General features: G+C 39.9%; 1 protein-coding gene and 1 long non-coding RNA gene across 4 annotated transcripts in view; one reads left to right on the forward strand and one right to left on the reverse strand.

Annotated features, from left to right (window-relative positions):
* Positions 1 to 15,216, forward strand: part of LOC136838651 (uncharacterized) — a 129,097-nt gene extending 113,881 nt beyond the window's left edge. Inside the window, exons 3-4 of one of the 2 annotated variants that reach the window (XR_010853068.1) lie at positions 3,112 to 3,280; positions 14,952 to 15,216. This is a non-coding gene — a long non-coding RNA (uncharacterized lncRNA). The remainder of the gene's footprint in view (positions 1 to 3,111; positions 3,281 to 14,951) is intronic. The other variant, XR_010853067.1, reaches the window with a different exon arrangement.
* LOC136838650 (uncharacterized) overlaps positions 9,714 to 26,772 on the reverse strand; it is a 102,579-nt gene continuing 85,520 nt past the window's right edge. For both annotated transcript variants that reach the window (XM_067103963.1, XM_067103962.1), the window contains exon 7: positions 9,714 to 14,264. In XM_067103963.1, the coding sequence (XP_066960064.1) occupies positions 14,085 to 14,264 (180 nt within the window). In that variant the 3' untranslated portion in view covers positions 9,714 to 14,084. The remainder of the gene's footprint in view (positions 14,265 to 26,772) is intronic.

Genomic DNA, 26,772 nt, shown 5'->3' on the forward strand with positions numbered 1-26,772 from the left:
TATATATATATATATATATTTATATATATATATATATATATATATATATATATATATATATATATATATATATATATATATATATATATATATATATATATATATATATATATATATATATATATATACTGAGTGTTTTTGAAATTAGAGCCCCCTCCACAGAACAAATGGGAAGTTATGAATTTTTCTGCTATAGCCTCTCTCCAAGTACATTATTTTAAGTTTCTATTAAGCTATTTTTCATTTTACATTTCTTGTATTTTCAGACTGAGTGACAGAGGAGGAAATCAGATGGATTGATCGAATCCAGGCTATAACCTTCAGAGAGACCAGGGATGCAGGCGCATCCTTCATTTCACGTTCCTGGATTGCTAAATACATTAAAAGAGATGAATCCTATCTTAAAAAAACTGGAACAAAAATCCATATGACTGTCATTGCGAAAAGTGAGAATCTTGGAAGGCCTGAAGCCCTTTCTAAGGAGTCAAAAGACATCATAGCTGAGGCAGTGGGTAGACCAAGAAGGCCTTTACATAAATTGTTGCTTGAACTAGAAACAAAAAGGGGAAAGAAGAGAAGTAATAGTGCTGTATATCATGAGTTGAAAAAATCTGGTATCAAGCCATTTCATGTTATCAGCAAGCCCAACATCACTCAGCAACAGAGAAAAGACATGCATGGTTTTGTGGTTCATTTCTTAAAGATTGGGATGAAGCTGACTTTCTCCATGTTGCTGCATCAGATGAATTCTTCATTTACACAGTCAGGAAGCCAAATCATAAAAATGACTTCATTTAGGCTGCAAAGTTGGATGATATCAGCAATGACGTGCGCTATCGCCAAGTTGTGAAATTTCCTGAATGTTTGGGAATTTTTCTCTGTTTCACAGCCAAACGGTTAATGTGGATCATCAAAGAAAAAGGACAGTCATGGAATGGTGAATACTTCAGAGAAACTGTGCTTACAGGTGGAGTATTTCCTTTCATCAAAGATCCTGAAAATGTGTTGTCTGTTGGAGAAGTCACATTTTTGCATGATAAGGCACCATGTTTCAAGGCTCTTCAGACACAGGAGCTGCTTTGAAACAGTGGTATTGATTTCATCTCATCAAGTGAATTTCCAGGCAGCTCCTCTGACCTTAATGTGTCTGAAAGCATTGGTAGTATCTTAAAGGATCGTGTTGAAGTACTCACAGTAACTATGATGGTATACCAAGCCTCGATGACCTGCGAAGAGAGGTGACCGAAGTGCTCAGGGAAATGGAGTTTGAGTCTCAGCTTTTTTGTGATTTGCTGAAATCATACCCCTCAAGAATGCAGGCTGTGGTACAGGCAAATGTAGGCCACACAAAATATTAAATACTCAGAGAGAAACTTAAATAAATACCTGTTCTGAATTACTTTTGTTTTTGTCCATATCAATTTTAGTTTATTATGTAGAGGCGGGGGTCTCTAATTTTGAAACACCCTGTATGTATGTGTGTGTGTATATATATATATATATATATATATATATATATATATATATATATATATATATATATATATATATATATATATATATATATATATATATATATATATATATATATTGCACACTAGCTGACCAACCCAGCGCTACCAAATGACAGCCAATAAACTCTCTCTCTCTCTCTCTCTCTCTCTCTCTCTCTCTCTCTCTCTCTCTCTCTCTCTCTCTCTCTCTCTCTCTCTCTCTCTCTCTCTCAATTTTTCCCTCTTTCTCCTCCCTAACACCCCTGTTCTCTCTCTCTCACTTCCTCTCCCTCTCTCTCTCTCACCCCCTTCCCAATCCCCATCCCCTTTGGTGCCGTTGATGTCTTACCCCCACAGTATTCTTTTCCAGATAGAAAGTCATATGTATACCGGAATTAGGTATAATAAATTCGTAGTTACTAAGTCTACGGGCATAACTAGCGCTGTTTCATGGGCAGAACCAGCCCCGTTTCTGGGAAGCCCTTCCCACCTCCACCCCCTTTGGTGCTAGTGATGTCCTACCCTCACAGTGCTGATTTTTAGATGGTAATTCATATGTATACCAAGTTTGGTTGAAATTACACAATGCGTTTCATAGTTATTCTGGCACATACACACATACATAAATACATCCATTTATATATATACGGAAGGTGTATATATATATATGACGTAATGTAAAAGTACGAAGCATCCATATTTAGCGCACACAATGTCAGTATCATAAAGACATACTGAAACGTCAATTGCCCTTGTCTTATGTGGAAGTAAATCCTGTTCTTGCAAAATATATATATTATATGTATATAGGCCTACCATATATATATATGCTCCATAATGCCTCCAGAAACTCGTACAATTTGAAAGCGAAATAACTATTTTCAAGCAACAGGTTAAGAACAAAATCGTAATATAAATTACACACTCTCTTAAGCACAATATGTTCAAACCTATACACACTCTTATTTTGCAGTACTTTATTGTAGACTTTATTTTATTTTCCTTGGCCCTCCTGATACCTGGATTTTGCTCTGTGTTCTGCAATTTATCAATAGCATTTGTCATCTACAGGTATATATATTTGACTACTTGATTTTTATGTGAAACGTCTTAGGGAAAAGCATATTTTTACAAATTCGTATTTTACAAATGAAATTCAAGACAAGCTCATGATGGAAATAATCAAGAATGATACAGCCCTCATGATCATTTTAGTATACCGTGTTTCCAGTTAGAAAACACTGTATTACCTGCATGGGCCTGTGCCTATTGTTTGTTGTTCAGTTGATTTGTTTTAAGTTATCCAAGTGAAATTACCAAAGTCAGTCATAAGCTTACTTTAGTATTATGCCTTTTTTTTACACTGAACTTACGTCGTGTATGTCACGTTACCCTCTCGTAAGAGAATACTGTAATGATTTGTCGATATTGTACAGTCATCCAGCGTAAGTAACAGTATGCAATCTGACAACCAAGTAATTCCAGCTACATCATTGTTAGATCACAGTAAATCTAAATGAAACAAGATTATATAATGTTGTGGGTCTAAGACATGTACAAGCCCCTCGTTTTTATTTATCCTAAACCACAATCAATTTACATCGGCTTTAATCTGCAGGCAGGGGGAGAAACATAAATCGCCAATACTAAGGTAACGTCCAGGAGAGTACTAATGGTTACTGCAGCGTAGCTAAACTCGACGTAGTGGCAACTCTGTCAGTAATTCATACTTCAACAGTTAAGTAAACCCAGAATGTCAAGTCTGGAAGCAAGAACTTAGTGCACAAGTAAGGTTTTGATGTTCTTTAATGGAATTTACATAAAGATGTAGGATTTTTATTTACCAATAAGGTTTCCGGCACTATCAGTTTCCCTGAGGTAACCCTTTGGATCCAGGAATGCATTAAATACAGAAGATAAAGTCTACCAAAGTTTCTTAAGGAAACTGTGAGGCCCCACCAAAATACCATTGGTATGATAATAGATTGATGCTCTGTCATTCTTTGCCAGTCATTTCAGTAGGTCACAAAATTTAGCCTCTTCCTCTTTTCTCATCTCTATTTTTTCTATATAATTCCCTCCATGTACATGGCCTATACCAAAAGATGCTTGCAGTCAATACATGAACGAAATATAGCCTAATTCTAAATTGAAAGTTTTGAGAAATAGGCTTGATCCAGGTGAACCCCTAATAATTTGCCCCAAAGTAATTACTATGCTGCAGTTAATTAGTGTTGATGTTTCAGTGGCACACTTTTATAGGCTAGCATTATCATTTTACCTTCTATAGAGGGTTTGCACCATCAGTGCACCTCATGCTGTGCACTGTAGGCTTTACTAAAGGGCGTAAGCAGCGTCCCTATTTAGTCATTTGACTATAGCCTACTGCCACTCCCACTTTCTTACATCTTGTTGTCCAACCTCCCAAACCCTCTGAATTAGACTACAACATGAATAACCAGTTTTAAGTTACAGCTGTATGCTTGTAACATTTCAGTCTATTAACATTATGTATATCCAAAATTCCTTTAGGTGTGTTCTTATTTATTCCCTGAACTAGAATTTTTTCTTGTTTGACAGTCAACATACTGTGTCTGTAAAATTGTGTGCATAGCCTTTATTGGTTTTCATTTGGATGTAGACTATCAGGCCAAGTATTCTTTGGCAGTTTTCATACATCAAACCTTTTCCTGATAGTTTGGGTTACAATTCTTTTTGTCTGTAGTGAAAGGTGAGCTACTTAGATAGGCAAACTCCTGTGCCTCAGTTACCCATCCTTCACCCCTATAGGAATTGCAGGGAAGAGAGTGAAAAGGGCAAATTAGGTAACTAACGTTGTCTATGCTCCATCTTCCATTTATGTACGTAACTAAACTTGCAATAATAAGTGTTCTACAAACTTTGGACTTTAACATATTAGATCTTAACAGCTAGTTTACCCTGTGACTTAATTTTATACTGGCCACAACTTCATTTTTTTTTTCTTCAATCCATTTAGTTATGTTGATTATCCTAAAGGTATTAATGTTTTCTTTTGTACTTAGAGCCCAGCTCTTCTCCCTTTTTTTTTTTTTTTTTATGCTATGCGTATTGTCTCAACATTGAGCCTTACCCTTTGCTGTATTGTGGATGTTCTACAATATCAAATGAAGTGCCAGCTTTGGTATCCGATTGTTCGTTTTAAATTGCCAACTAAACATTTAGTAAGTGGTGGACAAAGATTTCATGAAAACCACTTTGTTGGTTATTTAGCTCTACTGTGGGACTTTAGAATTCAGTAGAAATAGTTATGACAGATTCTTGGGAGTGTTATCCTTATAGACAAAATAAAGATTTGCTTAGCTAATAACTAGGCCAAATGTAAGAATATCATGTTCCATTACAAGAGGTTACTGACCCTAGTATTGAATTTGGGCCAAGTGCTTTAGGATCTGCCATTCCCTTTCTGTAGGACATAGCAACACAGATTGTCCAGTTTTTGTGTAAAGACAGATACAGAGTGGAGAGCAGGTCCTTTTTGTAGGTAGGTTTAGCCCATATTCCCATTTTAGAAGTTATATTTTTGTTGATGAGGTTAACTTTGCAGACTATCATTTTCTTGCATACTTCCAGTGGCCATGATAATTTATTTCTCTAAATGTTTTACATATTACCGCAGTTCTAAGTCAATGTGGACTACACCAAGTGGCAGAGCTTCTACCAAGGTAATCCATTGTCTAGTGGTATTTGAATACCGGATGTGTGCTGGCCTATGAATTGCAACAGTATCTTTGGGATGAAAATTCAGTTTAAGCCTATTCAAAAACAAGTCAGTCTCTGATGGGCATCAGATTTTAAAAATTAGAAAAAAGGGGAAGGTAGTCTCAAGGACTTGACTAATGGATATGCAAGAAAAAGGCATTCTGGCCTCCCAAGGACAGGAGAGCCTGAATCCAATGATTGATACATGGTTGAGAGTAGGGAACAGAATTCTCTTGCAATTAAGAGTGATGAAACTGGGAACGATCTGTTTGGGATTTGTAAAATTCCATCATACTGTACTGTATATTCCATTGAAGGTGTTACACGGTAAGGAAGGCGGCTTCTTCCTGTATTAACAGGAATTCTCCAGAAGGTGTCCTCTTAGCCATCATGTACTGTTTAATTCCTACCATATGACATTTCATAAGAATTAAAGTGCTTGTAGAATAGCTATACATGTACCTGTTTTAGAATGTTTCTTAATTGCAGCACTGAGAAAATACATTGTAGATTAAGAACAATGGAAAGAATGGATTACTAAAGGAGTATGTGTCAAGGGGTGAAAAATGATTTCAGATTCCTTTTGATGTCAACATTACTTTGCCTTCACCAGGTTCACAAAGGTGTTGTGACAAAGCGGAAGTTAGAGGAATATACTGTAAGACACATGTGGACAATTGTATTATCAGAGCAGATGCAGTAATAAACCTTTATAAGAGTAAGACTTGTAAAGGTTTTTCTGAAGTGACTGGTTTTGTCTTTCACAAGGCAAAAGAACACTTTAATTTTAGACAGGCAGGAGTGTAGAAACATCAAATTAAAAGTAATCTAGCAAGTAACTCCAAGGGGAAAAGCAAGAAATTTTCACATGAAAACCAGATTTTGTACCCATCACATTGCCATAACTAGTAAATTCTCATTATTATTATTCAGAAGATGAAACCTATTCATATGGAACAAGCCCATGGGGGCCATTGACTTGAAATTAAGCCTCCAAAGAATATGGAAAGAATATGGTGTTCATTAGGAAGAAGTAGGAGATGGTAAAGGGAAATACATAAAAGAGGGGATCCCACTTATTAAAAAGAAAAAATAAATTAATAAATAGATAAAAATGTTTTAAAATGCAAGAAGAAGAATATTAGGGTAGTAATGCATTGCATCTTCGCTTGAACTTCAGAAGTTCCAGTTGCACAACATCCTCTGGGAGGCTGTTCCACAGTCCAATGGTGTAAGGAATAAAGGACCTCTGGAACTGAGAAGTTTGACAGCAAGGCACATTTACCACATATTGGTGCTGCTGTTCAGCAAATCTGGTTGCTCTCAGTAGTTAAGGGAATCAGGGGTCAATTGTGAATGTGCATGATCTCTATTGAAATACAACTTATGAAAAAGTGACGAACAAGAGAACATCCAACAGTGGTCCAAGTCATAACTTATACTGCTGGGAAACAGAAACCTACCACCACGAACCACTCTATCTAAAAGAGAGAAATCTTCAGCAGAAGCAGACATCCACACCAGAGAACACTGTTCTAGTAAAGGAAGCACAGACGACCTAAAATAGGTTGCACTGATTTTATCAGTTATAAATATGTGAGGCCTTATGAACAATACATAACTTTCGTGCTGCATTTGCTAAAACTTTGGTTAGATGTATCTCGAAAGTTAGATGCGAGTCAAAAGTTACACCTAGAATAGTTAAAGCTTCAGACTCATTCAGCAAAGTTCCATTCACCTGAAGGGGAAGATGGGGTAGGAAATCTGTACGAGATCTGCTAATCAATAGTGTTTTTGTTTTACTGGAGTTCAGCCTCATTCCCCACAGACTACACCACTCCCTGATCTGGTCCATGTCCTAATTGAGACTGAGGGCAGCTTCATTTCTCATAAGTGGAGAATTTACTACACCCACAAGTGTTGCATCATCTTGGCATACTGAACGATCTTGTTTCCCAGGCCAACAACCATATCACTTGTGTATACTAAAAATAACAGTGGACCAAGAACACTACCCTGCAGAACTCTAGACTAAATAGGTCGTGGTTCAATAAAGATCCCGTCCACAGCAACTTGATGCTGTCTACCTGTAAGGAAATCTTGAAGTACTGTAATCCTAAAACATATCCATCCACGCCAACATTCTGAAGTTTATAAATAAGCGCCTTGTGATTTACTGAATTGAAAGCAGCACTAAAATCTATTTGAATTACTCTGCACTCAAAACCTCTGTCCAGTTCCCTTACAAATGGCAAGTCAAGTCTAAAAGAGCAATTGTTTCCACACACACACACACAAACACACACACACACACAAACAAACACACACACATACACAACCACATAACAAGCACTCACACGCAATAACATATCGCAGGTACCTACAGTAGCTGCTTTCTATATGCATATTAGCTATCAGCTAACAGTCCTAAGATTCCACATACTTATATAGTGGCTAAAAATAAGTTTTTCAGCAATTTTGGAGAGCACAGGGAGAAGAGAGATTGGCCTGTAGTTACTGCAGTTTGCTGGTATGCCACCCTTTGGAACAGGCACTGTATTTCTAAGCTTGCGCGCATCCGCAAAGATACTATGTCAACATAAAAATACATAGAATCTGTGTACTTATCTTGGGAGACAACACACTAGAAACTTTTTCAAAAAAAAACAAAGAGAAAAAACCATCAGGATCTTCTCCCCCCCTAGCTACAGTATCAAGATTATCCAGAATTTTCTTAACATTCCTAGTGAGATGCAAATTTTGTAAGAATAGGTTCAGGATGACAAGTATCAGGGAGAGGGACATCTTCAACTGACTGTGTAGCTTCAAAAGCTCGATGAAGCAATTCAGCCTTTTCCTTAGGGCCAATAACCAATCTATCATCATCTGTTAATAGTGGTGGATTGGGAGATGAGCCTAACCCAAAGATAGATGATGCCAATTTGGTCCACCACAGATGAGGCTGAGTGACTCCTTTACATTTCCTCTTCAAGGAGTTATTGAAATTACTATTCCCAGCACAGCGAGACTCAACAAAAATGGTGTAATTTTAATTTGAACAATTTTATCTCCATTTGTTGAATTTGGTCTGTTTGTCATGGTAGGCTCATCTGCATGTATCATCACACTATGGCTGGTTATTTGTCCTAAATTTGATGACCTTTCTAGGGACATATCTTATTAAAATAGCCATCAGCATTTCATTTAATTTCTTGAGGTCAGGATCTGATACAGGATCTGAAATACTAAGTGCCTGACAAGCTTTAATAACGCTATCCCAATTGGGTTTGGATTTTAGCCAGACCGTTTTTTCCAATAGTGGCATTATTGACAGATATGTCCATTTCAGTGATGCAATGATCAGAAGTGCCTATATATTCAAACCCAAGACCATGGAAGACCATGGTCCAAGGTTGGAAAACAAGGTTTGAATTCAGAGTAACCTTCTCTTAGAAGGGTTGCCTAAAGGGTCCCTTCTACCCACTGGTTTGATTTCAGAGTGTCTTTCTCTTGAAAGAGTTGCCTGCCAAGGCTAAAGAGTCTCGTGTGTGACTGAGTGAGATCTTCAGATTTCTGAGAAAGGGAAGTAGTTTTTCATTTACTTTCAAAATATTTATAACAGCAACTTGGTTTCAAGAAGGAATTATCAAGACTGCCCCTTAGAAACCTTCCCCCCCTCCCCTCCATCAGTGTCTCATTTCAGACACTTCAAAGAATGAAAATTGTCTCCACACTTCATGGAATCAGTATTCACGTCAGTGGTTATAAGCAATGAGACATCAACTAACTTGAACTACTGGAAGTATTAACATATCTAATATACAGTCCCTCTCAATGAAGGCTTCGTATTCCTGAATGCAATACCTTAGTGGTGTTATGTAGCTTCAACAAAGGATGTTCAGCCCAGCTTAAACTAATCAAAGATATTGCACAAAATAGGGTAACTCTTTTGGAGAGAGGAGCAGTTTCCTACTGGCTTTCCAAATCACAGAAGTATAGAAATTGTAGTGTACAGTAGAGTTGCTTGTTCTGTCAGGTCCCCCCAAAACTGGATTAGATAACTGTTGGAGAAAAATTGTTTTATCATCGCTTAGTTGTAACTGTCATGTGAACATTTAGTCTACAAGTGATTCAGTTACCTTTCTCCTGGGTTAACTTTCCTGACTTGCAGCTTTCCACAAGTGACAATCCCATAGCAAATTCACAGTTAGTCTATTTGTATTTATAGCAGGATTTACCTTTACAGGGTTAGACAAGTAATGAATTTCCTCCTCTCTTTTGTCATAGTTACTGGCTTCATCCTGCTGCTTCCATTACCTACTGTTTTGCTCACTAACTACTCCATATGCCATAGTAGTTATTTTGACTTTGGTTGGTTTATTTCTCTGCTTATCAACAAATTAAGGACATGCACAGTAATCACTTAGGCAAAAGTAAAATTATGTTTGTTATTTTGGGATGAATGAATTAATATGTAGATTAACAAAACAATTATGTATTTAATATTTTGTGTATTTATTATAAGAAAAGATAAGGGATACTCACAAAATTGCATATCTCTTACACAACAACGACAACAATCTTTTGCTTGACATAAATATATTTTTTTTATTTTTATTTCAGTTACAGGCATATAATAAAATATTAATGGAATTTCTATGAAACTTCGTTTCAAAATTCTGTTACACTTAATTACAGTACTGGTAAAATAAAAATGTACAGTTTGGTACATACTTCAACTCAAAGCTCACTTAGCCTCCACAAGACAGTACCAGGGAGTAGTATAGAATACCAGTGAGTACTTTTATAAAACTTTACTATAAAGAAACAGTAAGATCAAGGATGAAAGTAATTTATTGTTACATTCCATTAATATTGTATCTTTGTACTTCAGCACAACACAAATAAGAAAAGCAGACTTAACAAAATTCATACTGTGGACACCAGAATTCATATTCAGATTGATAAACAAATGTCAAAGATCTTTCTGCAAAAGAGCAGTCTAGGTTACAAACCACATTACAGTGTATTAGGATGTGCAGATGCCAGTACAAAAAGCACCCCTTCATATGAAGTAAGGATTGTCTGCATATTTTGAATAATCCTGATAAATATTCATTTTGGAGACCATGGTATAATACACTTCAAAAATATAAGTACTTTGTAGTCATGTATTTCCTAGTCATGTATTTCATGTACAGTATACTCAAAAGTTTTATATATGAATAGGATTAACCATTTCTTTTCAAAAATCAAAGAAATATAAGGTGGTAATTTTAACTTTAACCAAATAATTAACAGTTCATTCTTGCTCAAACAAAATAATACCAAAATGGAAAGACTAGTGCCCATTAGATGGTAATCAGTAACTCATCAGACAATACATAATATGCCACATGCAACAGTGTCAAAAATCTGAATTTCGAGAATCCACATAATACATTGCCCCATTAGGATGCAGAAATGCAAAGAAGAAAAGAAATGGTATTAACAACCATGACCCTGTCTTTATACTGTACATCTAAATGACTTGTATCTTCTTCCATCCGTCAAATGTAAATGCAAAGATAGTTTGTGCATCCTGTGTGATAATCTTAAGCTGCCATATTGTACAATCCCATTCCTGGATCCTCAGGTTAAGAGGACTGATGTTTTAATCCATAACAACAGCTACTTTTAGGTTTTGAAGCATCTACGGAACCAAAATTTCTCTCCAAAACCATCTTTACTTGAAATGGTCTTGTGCAATCAAGAGAGCAGTATGTAATTTCATACCAATGAACTGTACCCTTAATGGAATCCATGTACAGTGCCTAGTGCAGTGCTCTGTAAACAATACTAAGGGCTCCTTTCAGCCCCAGTGGCATACTTCCTGTCTTCTACCCTTCACCTGTTCTGTCCAGTGTCTTCCCACAACTGTTAAGTTTACTCATCTTTGTTTTGCTCTGATATTCATCTAGCATGTAAATCTGGAACATCCTTCAGTGTTTTTGTTACAATTAAGATAATTCATGACACAGTAGCTCAGTGGTGAAAATCCCATCAAAGTCGTAAATGTACTTTTGGCTTATTGTTGAAGATTCACTTAAAGTTTGAAAGTTAAACTTATCAGCAATTTAAAGTCGAGTTACTTAATAATGATCATTACTGTATTATGTAATCTAACCAGACCAGCAGGTTAAAACAGGACTGGCCATAGGGTTTATCTTTAACATTAAAATCCAGATTTGAGCTAATAAGTACCAGTTCTTTCAAAATGTAATTGTTGGGTAATTGAAAATGAAGTTTCTTAAAAAATTCCCTAATTTTTTCCAAAATTAGGAGTTTCAACATACTGTACATATATTTAGCTGTCAGTATTGACCTGCTTTCTCTGCCTGCAGGGATTAGGTCACAAGTTAGAGTTATGGTGTAATGTTCGCTGACATATTCTGCATACAGGAATTGGATTACACATTTTAGTTATTATTGTAATGTTTTATGTTCTCTGACTAACATTATTCAACATACATGAACTGGATCATGCATTTGAGTTACTATTGTAATGTTCTGTGAGTGTCATATTTCTGCATCCAGGGATAAGGTCACGTGTTTGAGCTTGTTGCTATTTGATTAATGTTTTTCTGCATGAAGGGTTTAGGTCATGAGTTCAGACTACTTATAAATGTAAATTGTACAGTTGGGTGGGACAAGGCCAAATGAAGAAACAAAAAGTAATGGGTAGAAAGCAATGCAGTTGGGAATTTAAAGAATGTTACATAAAAACCTACACATAAAAACCTACACTTCCACCACTGTCTACTGTAGGCAGTACTCTTTCTGATTAACAAAATGGAATGGTCCTGAAAATCCTCACATCATGCAAAAATTTGTTGAGTCATCATTTCAATCCCATCTACAAATATGTGTCTGTTGTACTGTAGTTAAGAAACAGTGGGCCTGTTGTACTGTGGTATGTCGTGGGTGGTATGTTTTGCTGTGATTATTTATAGGTTCCATGTTGCATTTATCTATTTTTGTTAAAAACTGGGAAGGTCAAGAGTGAGAGAATGCCTAGAGGAGAGCTCATTTCTGCAGTGAATGATTCCCACATGACCTACAGTTTTTTGTGTGGGTTTTGAGGGAATCACCAACCATGCCTTCCACTAAAACCTTTAAAAAGTTATTGTTTAACTGTACATTATAGCATAAATATTCCTATCTTTAAAAGTAAGTGCAATAGTTGCAATGGAGTTTGTTTATAAAAATAGGGTTGTACCTCTATACTATAACTACCCTACTCCACTTTTTTGCCCTTCACTTAGGGACCAATCCTTGAGGATGTCCTACAAGTCTAGAAATGTGATTCAGTGGTCTGGTTAAACTACATGAGGCAGTTTTCTAAGTTCCATTCTTTGACACTTTATGAATTCTCCTTAGCTTTGGTTCTTATATAATTTAGTACACTGACTAGAACTTTGGTCCATAAGCATTTTTCTGACAAAAAGTTTGCCAACACAGTATGGACTTAATTTTCTGAACTTTATAACTTCATGACAGTATTTCCATTATATATTATCTTTTTCAGATCATAAAAAAATAGCCCTTAAAATTTATATTGAAGTTATAACTAGCACCTCCAAATCTAAACAATTCTCATACAACTGACTCAACACGGCAGTGATATAAAGTTCGCTGCAGCGATACTATAAAAGAAAAATTTTTGTCTAAAAGAAAATTTTTTGTCAGATATTCTAAAATTTATATAAGAATCTGTTGATTTATATTTGAAAAAGATAACATAAGACTAAGTTCATAAAACTACAAAAATTTTACATAACATTACAATCAACACTTCAGGCACTGATGCCTAATAAAAAAAAGCATTCATAACAAAGGAACCATCACTCTGAAATTTCCTTATATACTATACACTTGGAACTCATACATACATGGAAGAATCTTCATGTTCCAAGGAACATTTTTTAATAGGGAACAGACAAGGGTGCAACCTCATCCTACAAATGCAAAATCAACCATGGAAATAAATGTTACTTCATTGATGTACTATACATACAGTACCAGAAACCTATACATTTTTAATTTAGATTCTGTGGACATGGTTATTAAATATTTTCATATTTTTGTTTTGTAATTTTATGGATAAACATATGACAAGTGATAGAAAATACTGACCTTTTAACAAAGTTATATATAAATTGGAACAGAGCTGGAGTGAACTGTGAAAATTAAATATATATACAATGTAAGAATTAATCATAAAACTAGTTAAAATTACCTCATGTTCACATGAGGGTATATTATATTATAAAGTAGTATACCCAGTTCACTTCCCAAAAAAGTTACTGTACTGTACATATAATTTACACCTTTGTTTAATCTCTACAGACTAGTAATAAATCATCAAATCATTAATTCACTTTCCCACTGTATATTCTTAGGTTACAGCCAAATACTGAAGAAATTTACTGGTACTTCAATGCAACATTACTGTTAATTCCTAATACTGCTCCAGTTTCACTTGCTACACACACAAATGCATGCTATAACAGTAACAGTACAAAAAATACTATACACTCTAATATAAATAAAAAAAAAAATTTTTTTAAACAGTACCCACAGCATACTCTATCCTAAAACATACTGGTCAGGAACACTGAATTCTTTAATTCTCTAGCAAACTATGTTACAAATACAAACACAATATTTACTGCCATAAAACATTAGCAGTTAGAAAAATCATACTATTATCATCAGACACTTCTCCCTAAACTTACAAATATCTATTCTTAATATAAACTTTTTTCTCAATATCACATCACAAGTCAATTGTGTAGTGCTCTAATAAAACTATATTTGTCCATTCTTCCCCTTAATTTTATTGAGCAAATCTCTTTGGACAAAAATAAAATCATTTGCCAACCACCCAGGATGAGTAACTTCAGCGTACACCTCATACCCATGTGAAGTCATAAATTTACTTATTGCATCTTTACCTTCGCCTCCATGGACAAATTCAACTGACAGTGTCTGAAAAAAAAATGTAAATGCAGTATTTTCAATTACAAAAACTCTATATATTTTCTAAACACATTCCATCAAAGCCGCTATTCCCTTTCAGTGGTGGATATTTTACATTATATCTCTACTTTTAATGTTTATTATATCTCTACTTTTAATGTTTATTTAAGGTCCTTACTTGACTTTGTAAAGAAAGATTTTTTATTTCTAAAAACTCCATTTTGCAAGTTATTACACAAGAAATTAAAAATCATGTTTGGGGACTTGAAGGGTGCAACCATATGAGCAACTGATTTAAATGGAAAAAGTTTACGGTCAGAAACATACACGTGCTTAAAAATATATCAAATAGGAGATAAATTATACTACAATACATTAGAAATTCATTATTCAGTAATTACTGATCCAATATTGCAACCACATTTCTGACATCAAGGTAGAAGACATCTACTTATTGCACTTATTACTCCTGTTATGTAAACCATATGACTTTAAAGATATGCTCTGGGTACAGAATGTCACCCAGTTGAGTTGAAGAGTATACATTGTATATGATATGGTACTTGCTGGATGGCACTTCACAACCCCCAAGCTTTCCAGAAGGGCTTCCAAATGAGATATGATCATACTACTGTATATTAACAATGATATATTCTGATGTAAGGATTTCTCACTGAAATTGGTCTTTACTTTCAGCTCAAGCTGGAACCAGCTGTTAAACTTAAAACAAGGTGATTATTGGTAGTAGGCTACCAGTGGCAGGGGAGGAAGACCTGCCATCCAGTCGGTACGCATTCTCTTTTATCTTTTTGCTGCGGTCTGAGACAGATGTGTCTCTTCTGATGCCTGCTGTTGGACTTAAAAAACGAAAAGAAAATTAATAATTTAGTATAATTGTTGTTTTGAGATATTTTGTTTATTTTGGAAATACTGCAACCTTACAACATGTCTGCTCTTTTTACTTTTTGTTTTATTCGCTCCTTCTTGTTGCGTAGTTGTTCCTACACAGTTATGCTGCGCAGTTATCATCATCTCATTTTAGCCTTATGAGCATTTCTCTTTGATATTTTAACTTGTTTTGCCTTTTGATATAACGCAAACCCCTGATGTTGCAGGACCCTTAGAGTTCACCTGTCTACGGTTCTTGCTATGTCTCGAGGGGAGGGGGTGCTGCTTCCTTTGCCCCCTCCCCCCTCCTCTTGTTGTTCTTCTGGTGGATGATGAAGTCCCGGGACAGTTTTTCTTGATGATTTTCATCACCACTTTCTCTTTCTTGCTCATCATATGCTCTAGCGCAGTCTTTCCGACTTCTTCCTTCTGAGAGTGTTTCTTCTTCCACAGTCGGGCAAGGGGCATTGATGACACTTCCGTGGACGTCTGGGGCACAGCTCACTCCCATGTTCATGTGATTTGGGGTTACATCTGCGCTTCTTCCCTCCTGCTCATGTTTGTGAATTTGCAGCAGCCCTTGGAGCGGCCAACATCTGTTTCAGCTAACGACTACATCCGATGAACAGAATCGTTCTACGAGATCTTCATGACAACGTTCATCCACAGGGACTTCCATATTATACAAGTAGGATTGGAATATTTGTTTAGTTGTTCCTACTCAATAGTTCCAGTTGTTCCCACACATATACAAACCTTCAGCTTTTGCACTCTATCACTGCTGGAGCTGAGACAGTTCCAGTTTAGACTGCAGTTTGAGTTTCTGTACACCTTGTGGAAGGCCATGCCTCTAACATGGCAACTTGACGGAACGTCTGTCTTTGGGTGTTTTGTTGATAACGACTTCCACGATCGTACCGCTTCATCAAGAGCATGCAGTCACAGTGTCTTCTTCTGCGGGTACTTTCCTTAGGATGAAGACTGAGGCCATGGTTGCGAAGAACACATCCAGTGGCCTTGGAGGAGACAACATCGCATCTGAAGGGCAACTCTGACCTACCTTGCGTGATCATATGAGAAATGTACCCCGGCTGCATTCACGCGGGTGGGACCACTTCCCTCATAGCAACACTTTTCTCAACAGGGTGAATATGACCATCCTCTGGGACCTGTACATGTGTCGTCTCCTCTTTCCACGTATCACTCGCGGCCTTCATCTACCGTTGAGTCTTCGGTCTTTGGATCGGCTCAAGAGTTAACTAGGACTTCCTCTTTGGTTCCCTCAGCCTCTCTCAATGACTCAGTTGTTATGTCAACTGGAGTTGTTAGTAGTTTTTGTGTCAAGCGTTCAAGACTCGTTAATACCAATCGATTTATGAGGTGTACACAGGGAACCAAGAGTGTGCCAGGTAGAAATGTCTGAACCAGGGCTGATCCTCTTCTTTTCAAGTCAGTAGAGTGGCACAACTGAGTGGTCATACTTCTCTACACATCCAGTAAGTACTGATCATACAGGGCACTCCCCTGTACCATCAGAACATATTTTTATTTTACCCTTACAACAGTATGTTCTGAGATTGGTCTTAGCCACTGGCCAGCATGCATCCAAGTTTTGCAATAGATTTGAGAGATGTCAATGAAGTTCTTTGGTCCTTTTGGGACCACAGAAGCAATTGAAGGTTTCCCTTTCAATCCACTTCCCTTCTGGGAAGAGGAAGTTGGGTAAGAAGAAAAAATAGATGCTAAGATGGCTTGCCTGTGGGGGAGGTCCCATAGCTTTATGCATCATATAGCAGTGGTCGAAACCTGGGTAGCAGGTGCCCTTCGGTAGGACATCAACTTCCCAAGTTCCTACCACTCCTCATCAACCATCCGGTTCATGTCCACAATTCATTCCAGCTTGCTGAATAGTCGTCCCCCGTGGAGAAATCAAGGCTGTGTTGAATGAATACGTTGTGGAAATTGCTTCAGCCTGGTTTCCAGTTTCTACAACTGTCCCTCTCTTGTTGAGAATGTGACGGGTAATTGGACACCAGTCATGATTCTTTCTTCCCTGACGAGTTTCAACTGACTCAGTTCAAGATAGAAACGACACGTTCTGTACTTGCAACCATCAGAGAGTCCAACTTGAGTCCTACATTGGATTTGAAGGACAAGTATTCCAAATACTCACCCATCAATCCTTCCCCAATTTCTCCTCTTCATTCCCAGGGAAACTGATTACTCCTTCAGACAGACTGCTCCATGCCTATCTCCATTGTGAGCTTCCGACCTCTACCCAGTATTCACTTGAATTCTCATCTTGGCTTCGAATAGTGCACGTTCATTCAAGGTAGGCTCCTGATGTATATTGGTGATCAGTTGCTCTTTGTGAGCTCTCATGCGCAGCGTCTTTAAGGCAGGTCCAACCTCCCGGATCAGGTTGCAACCTGAAAGCTGCATAGACTTCGGAAGTCTGAACTTTCACCAAAGCAAGATAACTATCTTCGAGTCTAACAGACACAGCAGTGCGGTTGCCCTTGTCTCAGCAGGTCTCAACGGAGACAACCAGCTCGGCAGTTGCAAGCAATTCTTGGTCACCGTCATCAACGGGGAGGCCGATTCTTCATGGGCGGCTTCTTCATTCCTTTCAGTGCAGTTTGAAGGAGTCCTGGTCTTCGACAAGGGACTTCCCGTTCCTTCCTTTCCTCTCTCAGAGAAGACAGATAGGACTTAGCCTATGATTAGAAGACAGGTATCTCTTTTGAGTGTCACTGCACGGTTCCCCTCCAAACATACTTCATGCCTCACGGCATTGACTAGAACAGCAGTCACCTGCAATTCTAAAGGTTAAGTTGAGTTAGATTAGGTTGGGTAACTAACCCAACCTAACCTAGCCTAACCTGCATTTCACTATTCTGGAATTTCTTAGCTTTTCAAGCCTCAGGATCCAAGGATAGGCACTCCATGGTGTCGACAAGCAAGTGTACCACAGTAGTTCCACAGCCAACAAGAAAGGAGGCTAGTGTCCTTTCTTCTATTCAAATTGACAGTGAGGTGCACAGGTGGATGGTAGCACATTCAGCACAGCAGTCAACCAAACACATTCCAAGCAAGATGGATGTATACCAGACAAGTTCAGTCCGTAGGGTCGGTGTAGGGACAGTTGGTCTTGACACCTCGACATTCCAAAGGAAGACGGTCGAGTTAACCTTTGTACATGTATCTTGATACACCGAAGCTGTGTCTGTTCAGCTCTGTCTTTCCGGACCGTGGGCACAACAGCCAACGGTCATACCACGTTGAAAGTACCGCTTCTTGTCCGATCAGCTAAGTTTAGCATGTTTGGTATGGTCAGTACTTGGATGGGTGGACCTCCTAGGAGCACCATATGCTGATGGCACCTTGAGACGTCTTTTGCACTCGTGGTACAATTCTTAAGGCTTATGCCTTCTCGCCATTCTCTCTGATTCGCCGGGTGGTCAACAGGGTATGATCATTCCGAATCTAAGGACCCTGGTGGCTTCCAAGTGACTGAAAGGCATCTGAGTTACCACCTAAATGACTTGACCTTCAAGACTGGGTGCCGACAACTCATTGTTAGTTCCGGCTCAACCAAGAAGCGGTGTCCAAGAGCATCATTTCTTTTGACTTCATGTAACAATCAAACGGGCTCACTTCACAGCTGACGTGGTGAACAACAGAACGTTCTGGGTGAGATTTCACAAGGTTAGGGGCATTGGTCTGCCCCTTGCATTCAGGAAGAACCTGTTAGACAGGTACAGTACTAAGGATGGGAATGTGGTCATGACAGACCACATTCACCCCCTTTTTAACTTCGGGACATTGCTCATATATCCTTGGACTTTTTCTCTGGGGTCTGTGGTGGCTGCTCAGCAGTCATATAGCTCACCCAGCTTCCTTGGGGACAGGTGGCATATCGCCTAAGGTGTACAGCTGCAAAAAAGAGAGAGTGTGTGTGTGTGTGTGTGTGTGTGTGTGTGTGTGTGTGTGTGTGTGTGTGTGTGTGTGTGTGTGTGTGTGTGTGTGTGTGTGTCCTCCTACCTTTCTCTTGAATACCCTTCCTCTCCCAGTGGGTAGAGATACGGTTTGTAAGCCGTCACATGGACAGGCGTGCAAGCAGGTGTTATAGACGACCGAGTATCCTATCTATATTCTAGCTCATATGGGGTGAGAGGGACTGACAATGAACAAACCCATTGGTTATCTTCAGTTTTATTGTCCCCGACAATTTGGGTTCATCCTAGCCTTTCTTCGAATCAGTGATACTGTACTACATCCCATTATAGTTTGAAAGGCCCCGAAGTCTGGCAGTTGAACACTATGCATGTTCACTAGATCAGAGGTTGGGTCTCCTTCCTTTGCTCTTACATGAACAGGAAGAGACCCCAGGTGAGGTGAACTACCAGTCAGTTCAGATATTTGTCCAGAATCCTCCCACCAAAAAGTATGTCTCACATATATAAAGATCAAAGGTTTGTATACGTGTAGGAACAAATGACAAATTTTTAAAGTAATTAATATTTTTCCTAACATACAAACCTAAGGGCTTTACTTAAACAGCCCACCTCTACCACCCCTCATTCTGCTACCTGGGCCAAAAGGGAAAGTGAATGTGTACTGACTGGATGGCAGGTCTTCCTCCCCCGCCATCGGTAGCCAACTACCAATAATCACCTTGTTTTAAGTTTAACAGCTGGTTCCCATATGTAAAGAACTCAGGTTTGTATGTTAGGAAAAATACAAATTACTTAAAAAATTTGTCAAATTACTTTTAAAATTTGTCGTACTGTATATTTTTAAGATACTTTTGTAATGTCTGTTCTTAAAGGAAAATTGACAAAAAACTAGTTTCTGAAATTCCTATTAAAAAAAAAGTAATTTCATTATAATGCCTTACCAAAACACTGTAAAAGCTTTAATCTCTTAAATTTCGACACGTCCGAGATATATTTTTTTCAAACTTTGTTTGGAACGCTGATATAATTGGCGGGCCCAACCCCACCAGATGTCGGTGGGGGGGAGTGGTAGGAGACTAGCCCAGTAAACAGCTCCAGTTTCAATCTCAGGCGTGTTGTGAACGCATCTCGCGCGTCCGTTTGATTCAAACTGTTTGGATTCACTTCAGCTCTCGATGCGCTTCTTTCTGGCGTCTCTTTTTGGTGAAGTACTCTGTGTCTTGTTTGTTAACCTAGCTAGCTTAGCTCCGTGAAATAGGTAGCTATGTCGGATTCCAGCTTCTCTGGATCTAGAGTTTGCGCAGGGAATTTGTGCCCTTCTAAACTTGTTAAACTTAAGTACGACCGTCACTCTTTGTGTACGGCCTGTAGGGGTCAGGAGTGTTCCCAGGAGAACACATGCAGTGGGTGTATTGAATAGGGTCAGGAGTTTTGGCACACGTACAATTCCCATCAGGTAAAGCTGGTTAAGGATAGGGATAGGAAGGCTTTTAAGCATAAGGAAGTTAGGCCAACTTTTTCGCGGGTGGCATCAGCGTCATCCCCTTTACCGGCTGTTCCTTCCTCCCCCTCTCCTCCCTCCTCTACCGCTGCTCTTTCCCCTCCTCCTATTCCCCCCTCTTCTTCACCAGCTTCCCAGTGTGTTTTCCCTAAAGCCAAGCCCAGCCTCGAGGCTGATAAATCAGAATTTGATCTCTTCAGAACTCAAATGGAAGCGCAAATGAACGTTTTCATGGATTCTGTCTTAAGTTTAGTGCGTTCGCGCCATAGTCCGGGTGTTAGTGTTGGTGATAACAGTGGTGTTGTTCGTGATCGTGTTTCAGGTGAGTCTGCTCGTTTTTCCAGAAGGATCTGCCTCAAGTTCCCGTGCCTCTTCCTCCTCCTCCTCCTCCTACACAGGAAGTGTCTGCTCCTTTGGCTTCATCCTCACCTTTCCAGGAATCTAGTCTGCTGGAAGAGAAGCTAGAAAAGGTAGTCCGCAAAGTGCTTTGTATTCCTGGGGACCAAGAAGTTGTTCTTCCTCAACTCCTGGACGATCTTGGCATGGAACCAATTCTTTCTGGTGAAGAGGAAGGTCCCGTTGACTCAGTGCCTTCTTCTCATTACGCTTCTCTGCTCAACTTTCTGCTGCAGTCGTACCCTCAACATTTTCAGCCGACAGCCCCCTCTTCCACGAATTCCACGTTGCTACTGGGAAAGCAGTGTTCTAACACTTCCCTTCCCAAATTGGTACTCTCCACCGCCTCCAAGAAAGCCTTGAAAGAGGTAGATGCTTGGTTGGAAGCTAAGAGATCCTCGGGTAAAGTGTCTTTTGCGTACCCTCCTTCAAAGCTGTCGAAAAGGAGGCAAAATTATTACAGCACAGGAACTTCTCCTTCACTAGGCTCTGCAATCTCAGCACAAGGGGACTTTGGCTCCCTTGTGGACCCTTCAAGACGCATTTCCTTTGAAGCTGCCTAGACTTTCTTTTCTGCACTGGATGTAGAACACCTTTCCAAAAACCTCTACAAGCTCCTAGAGATTGTCAGTTTTCTCGATTGGTCGATGGGAGCTATTTTTAAACAAGTTGAGCAGGCTAATATTGCAGAGGACGTCTTGGAGAGAATCACGGGATTCCTTACCTGCACCAACATTGCTATCCATGATGCAGCAGGCAAACTTTCCTCCCTCTTCGCCATGGCCACTCTGAAGAAGAGGGAGACTTGGTGCTCTTTCTTATCTAAGGCTGTGACTTCTTTGCAAAAGGCCGCCTTGATGTTCGCACCTTTTGACAAGGAAGGCCTTTTCCCAGAATCGATAGTGAAAGACGTCCTTTCAGCCATGGATAAGAAGACGACGTCGCACATCCTGTCTATGTCTTCCGCCAAACCCAGGCCTGCTCCCGCTCCTTCGACCAAGATGGTGTCTCCTCTTACCAGACATCCGTTTCGTAATGCCAGACCCAAACCTTACTCAAGGCCCCGCTCCAACTCCAGAGGTCACAAGTTTTCCTCTAAACCCCAAGGTCATCCTGCCAGTAAGTAGGAGCCCTGTCCTCCATGCTCCGGTGGGGCCAGACTCAGTCTCTTTTGGGAGGAATGGAGAGACAGAGGTGCAGATCAGTGGGTGATTCAAGTGCTCCAGCTAGGCTACCGCCTTCCGTTCGACCAACCTCCTCCTCTCTCCACTTTTCCCATTTCCTTGACAGCATACTCAAGAGGCTCTGTCAAGTTTTCGACCCTAGAGACAGAAGTCCAGTCTCTCTTAAGGAAAACAGTCATCGAAGAAGTACAGGACGTGTCAACCCCTGGATTCTACAACCGCCTGTTTGTAGTCCCCAAGTCATCAGGGGGTTGGAGGCCAGTTCTCGACATAAGCGCTCTCAATCTGTACTTAGTGAAAACCAATTTTTCCATGGAAACGAACCACTCCGTTCTTCAGGCTCTAACTCGGGGGGGATTGGATGGTGACCCTCGACATGGAAGATGCCTACTTCCACATTCCAGTACATCAAGACTCCAGGAGGTATCTTTGGTTCGTTTTCAAGGACAAAGTTTTCCAGTTCCGGGCTCTCTGCTTCGGCCTATCGACAGCCCTGCAAGTATTCACCAGGGTTCTCACCCCAATAGGTCATTGGCTCCACCTGGAGGGAGTTCGGATCTCCTTGTACCTCAACGACTGGCTACTCCGTTCATCGTCAAGGGACCACTGCATGGAGGACCTTCACAGAACTGTAAGGTTAGCTTGAACCTTAGGGATTCTCGTAAACACGGAAAAGTCGAGCTTAATTCCTTCACAGAGGATTCTTTATTTGGGGATGACTCTGGACAGTCTAGCTTTTCGGGCTTTTTTGTCCCCCAACAGGGTTTCCTCCTGCCTTCTTACGGTGGAGAAGTTTCTCCTCCTGGACAGTTGCTCCGCCTGTCAGTGGATGGCTCTCCTGGGAACTCTGTCGTCAGTGGAGCAATTCGTCAAGTTAGGTCGTCTACACATGAGACCCTTGCAGTTTTTCCTGAAGGGTTCTTGGGACAGAAGAACTCAACCGGACTCCACGATCTTCAACATTCCCCCCGACGTCAAGAGACATCTTCTTTGGTGGGAATCGCCGGAAAGACTTTTGGAGGGTCTAGATCTCCTCCCAAGACAACCATCTCTGCAGATGTTCTCAGACGCATCCAATGTTGGTTGGGGAGCACATCTAGGCAACTTCAGGACGTCAGGGGTTTGGTCGACCGAACAGAAGCAGCTCCACATCAACGCCAAGGAACTGTTGGCCATTCACCTCGCTCTCCAGGATTTTTCGGCCCACGTCTCAGGCCAAGCAGTTGCTGTTTGCGCCGACAACTCTACGGCTCTAGCTTATATTCGGAAACAGGGAGGTACCCATTCCTTCTCCCTGTTCGAGACTGCGAGGGACCTTCTTCTGTGGGCGGACAGCAACAGGGTGGCTCTGTTCCCTCGGTTTGTGCAAGGAAAACTGAACGTTCTTGCGGACCAACTCAGCCATCGGAACCAGATTCTTCCTACGGAGTGGACCCTGCACCCACAAGTGTGCCTAGATCTGTGGAAATTGTGGGGCACTCCCATGATAGACCTCTTCGCTACCTCCAAGAACCATCGTCTCCCAGTGTTCTGCTGGCCAATTCCAGACCCTCTAACTCACTTGGTGGACGCCATGCTCCTAGACTGGATGAACCTGTTTGCTTATGCCTTTCCTCCTTTCGGGCTCATCAGGCAAGTGATAAACAACATGAAATTCCATCAGAACATCGAACTAATCCTTATTGCCCCGTTCTGGCCAAGGAAGGAGTGGTTCCCGGACCTGCTAGATCTCCTGATAGACTTCCCAAGGCTTCTACCTCAAAGGAAGTCTCTTCTCAGACAACCCCACCTAATGAAGTTCCACCAGGGATTGCCACTCTCGCTCTGACAGGCTTCAGACTGTCGGGAAGCTCATCAAAGCGAGAGGTTTTTCAAGCAAGGCTGCAGAGGTTATTGTGAGGTGCAGAAGGGACTCCTCTAGCAAATTATACCAATCCAAGTGGACAGTCTTCAGGAATTGGTGTAGAAAAAATAACATCTCCTCTTCTTCGACGTCTATAACTCAACTTGCCGATTTTTTCATTTACTTAAGAGATTCAAGAAAGTTGATGCCATCAACCATCAAAGGTTACATAGCCATGCTATCCTCCGTCTTCTCCCATAGAGGGTTAGACCTGTTGAATAACTGAGACTTGTCAGATCTCCTCAAGTCTTTAGACACAGCAAAGACTCCAAAACCTTCCCTTGCCTGGAATCTGGATGTAGTTTTGAGATGGTTGATGTCTCCAAGGTACGAACCTTTAAAAGAACTTTCTCTTAGAGACCTCAGTAAGAAAGTCCTTTTTCTGGTTACCTTAGCAACGGCAAAGAGAGTTAGTGAAATACATGCCATTGACAAGAAAGTGGGTTTTTCACAAGGTAACGTTGTTTGTTCTTTCACATTGAATTTTTGGCCAAGAATGGGTCTCCTTCCAATCCTTGGCCTCAATCCTTTACTGTTCAAAACCTCTCTGAAGTGGCTGGCCCTCAAGAATTAGAGGCTTTTTTGTGCCCTGTTAGAGCTATCAAGGCTTACTTAGCCAGAACTGCCAACATCAGAGGAGATTCCTCTAACCTCTGGTGTTCAGTGAAAGACCCAACCAGACCTTATCCAAAAATGCCCTTGCTTTCTTCGTCAAGGAACTCATTTTAGAGGCGCACAGACACAGCAATGAAGAGGACGCACGCCTAGTCAAGTCTCACATTCATGAAGTGCGTTCAATAGCAACTTCAGTGGCTTTCCGTCATAATAAGTCACTTTCGCAGATCACACAGAGCACCTTCTGGAGATCGAAATCAGTGTTTGCATCTCACTACCTTAGGGAGGTCGAAGTTGCGTACCAGGACCTGTTTGCGTTAGGTCCCGTATCTGTAGCTGGCTTGGTTTTAGGGGGTACACACTAGGGGGGTATGTTCTTTATCTTACCTTCTCCTTGTGATTTTATGGTTGCTGAGTTAAAGGGAAGCTGGGGGTGTTCACTTCACCTGGAGTACCCTCCAATCTAGTTTTAGCTATAGAGGGTATAGAGAAGGGGGATGTTTGGTTTTTAACTAGTTTTAGGTTAGGCGGTGAGGCCCATTTTCAGTCTGGTTGCTTTCCAATTGCTCAGGGCAAGAGCAAAGGAAAGTCCCCTAGTCTTAGTCAGCGGTGTACTTCCCTGACTACTAGGGGAACAATGGAGCAGAGTAGCTAGCAGTGCTTATGCCCAGTGCCTCTGCAGGTAGTGGAGCTGCAACCAGCAGCAGTACCTCCCTGCAAAAGCCCATCTACCAGGTAAGGAGACACCTGCCTTTTTATTGGTAGGGATCCATATGATGCCCATGTTTAGAGTTTGTCCCTTTTTTATGATGTGTATCCTTTCGATAACTGATAACCCATCCCCTGCCCTTCCACCTTAATGTGGAATCAGCTTTTACAGTGTTTTGGTAAGGCATTATAATGAAAATGACATTTTTATGATAAAATGAAGTTTCATTATACTTACCAAAACACTGTAACTTAAAGGCCTCCTCCTCCCCGCAGGGGGAGGCGTTATCTCAGGCTATCACTTATTGTATGCCGAGATTGAAACTGGAGCTGTTTACTGGGCTAGACTCCTTCCACTCCCCCCCCCACCGACATCCAGTGGGGTTGGGTCTCCCGCCAATTATATCAGCGTTCCAAACAAAGTTTGAAAAAAATATATCTCGGACGTGTCGAAATTTAAGCGATTAAAGCTTTTACAGTGTTTTCGTAAGTATAATGAAACTTCATTTTATCATAAAAATGTCATTTTTGTTATAAGTAAAAAAGCTTGTGGATTTTCCAAAACTGTTTAATGAATATCATCCATTTGTCACATACTCCCAGTAATTGCTGCCAGAAATAAACAGATCTTTACAGTGCCTAGTTTACTAAAGACAAATCTAAGAGTTTAGATGAAAAATGATTGAATGATCAGCTACTAACGGCCTCTAAAAATAGTTGTAATAATCTTAACTTTTACAGCAAAATTTTGCGTTGTAGAGGTCATAGCAATATTCTAATTTCAGCACAAGAAATATATTTATACAGTAACTAGTTTTGTCCAGATCTTTATGATGCAGAATTAAGTCTACATCACACTGCATGTTCAACACGTGTAGCTAAAAATAACTTGCAAGTCAATCTTATTTTAGGCTAATTTCATTATTCCACAGTACTGTATAAGGATGGCACTCTGCCAAGGAATTAATGCTTACTCAACCCCATTAACTATCAATTATCAGATACTAGTATAGGTTACAGAAGCTTCCATAAAACAAAGAACCTGTACAGATACTATGAGCTCACTAAATCCCCACAGCCATATGGAGTAGAGTGAACAGTTGTTGAAGAGTTTGAATGTCTCCTTGTATAAGGTGCTGCATTTTAGGATACCAGTAACACCTCCCAGGAAACTTCCTGAGGTCTCCTTTTGCCAGTAATTCACTGGTAGTAAGAACAGAGCAGGAGGAGGAGTTCATTCTATTTTTATGTACTACTCATAATAATACTGAGGTACTAGTTTTATATTTGCCACTGGCTCCAAATCCAATGCTGGAGTTGGATTTGGAGACCACTGGAATAATTATAAGGGGTTTAATTTCTT

Source organism: Macrobrachium rosenbergii, chromosome 5, assembly GCF_040412425.1.
Source record: "Macrobrachium rosenbergii isolate ZJJX-2024 chromosome 5, ASM4041242v1, whole genome shotgun sequence".
NCBI lineage: Eukaryota > Metazoa > Arthropoda > Malacostraca > Decapoda > Palaemonidae > Macrobrachium > Macrobrachium rosenbergii.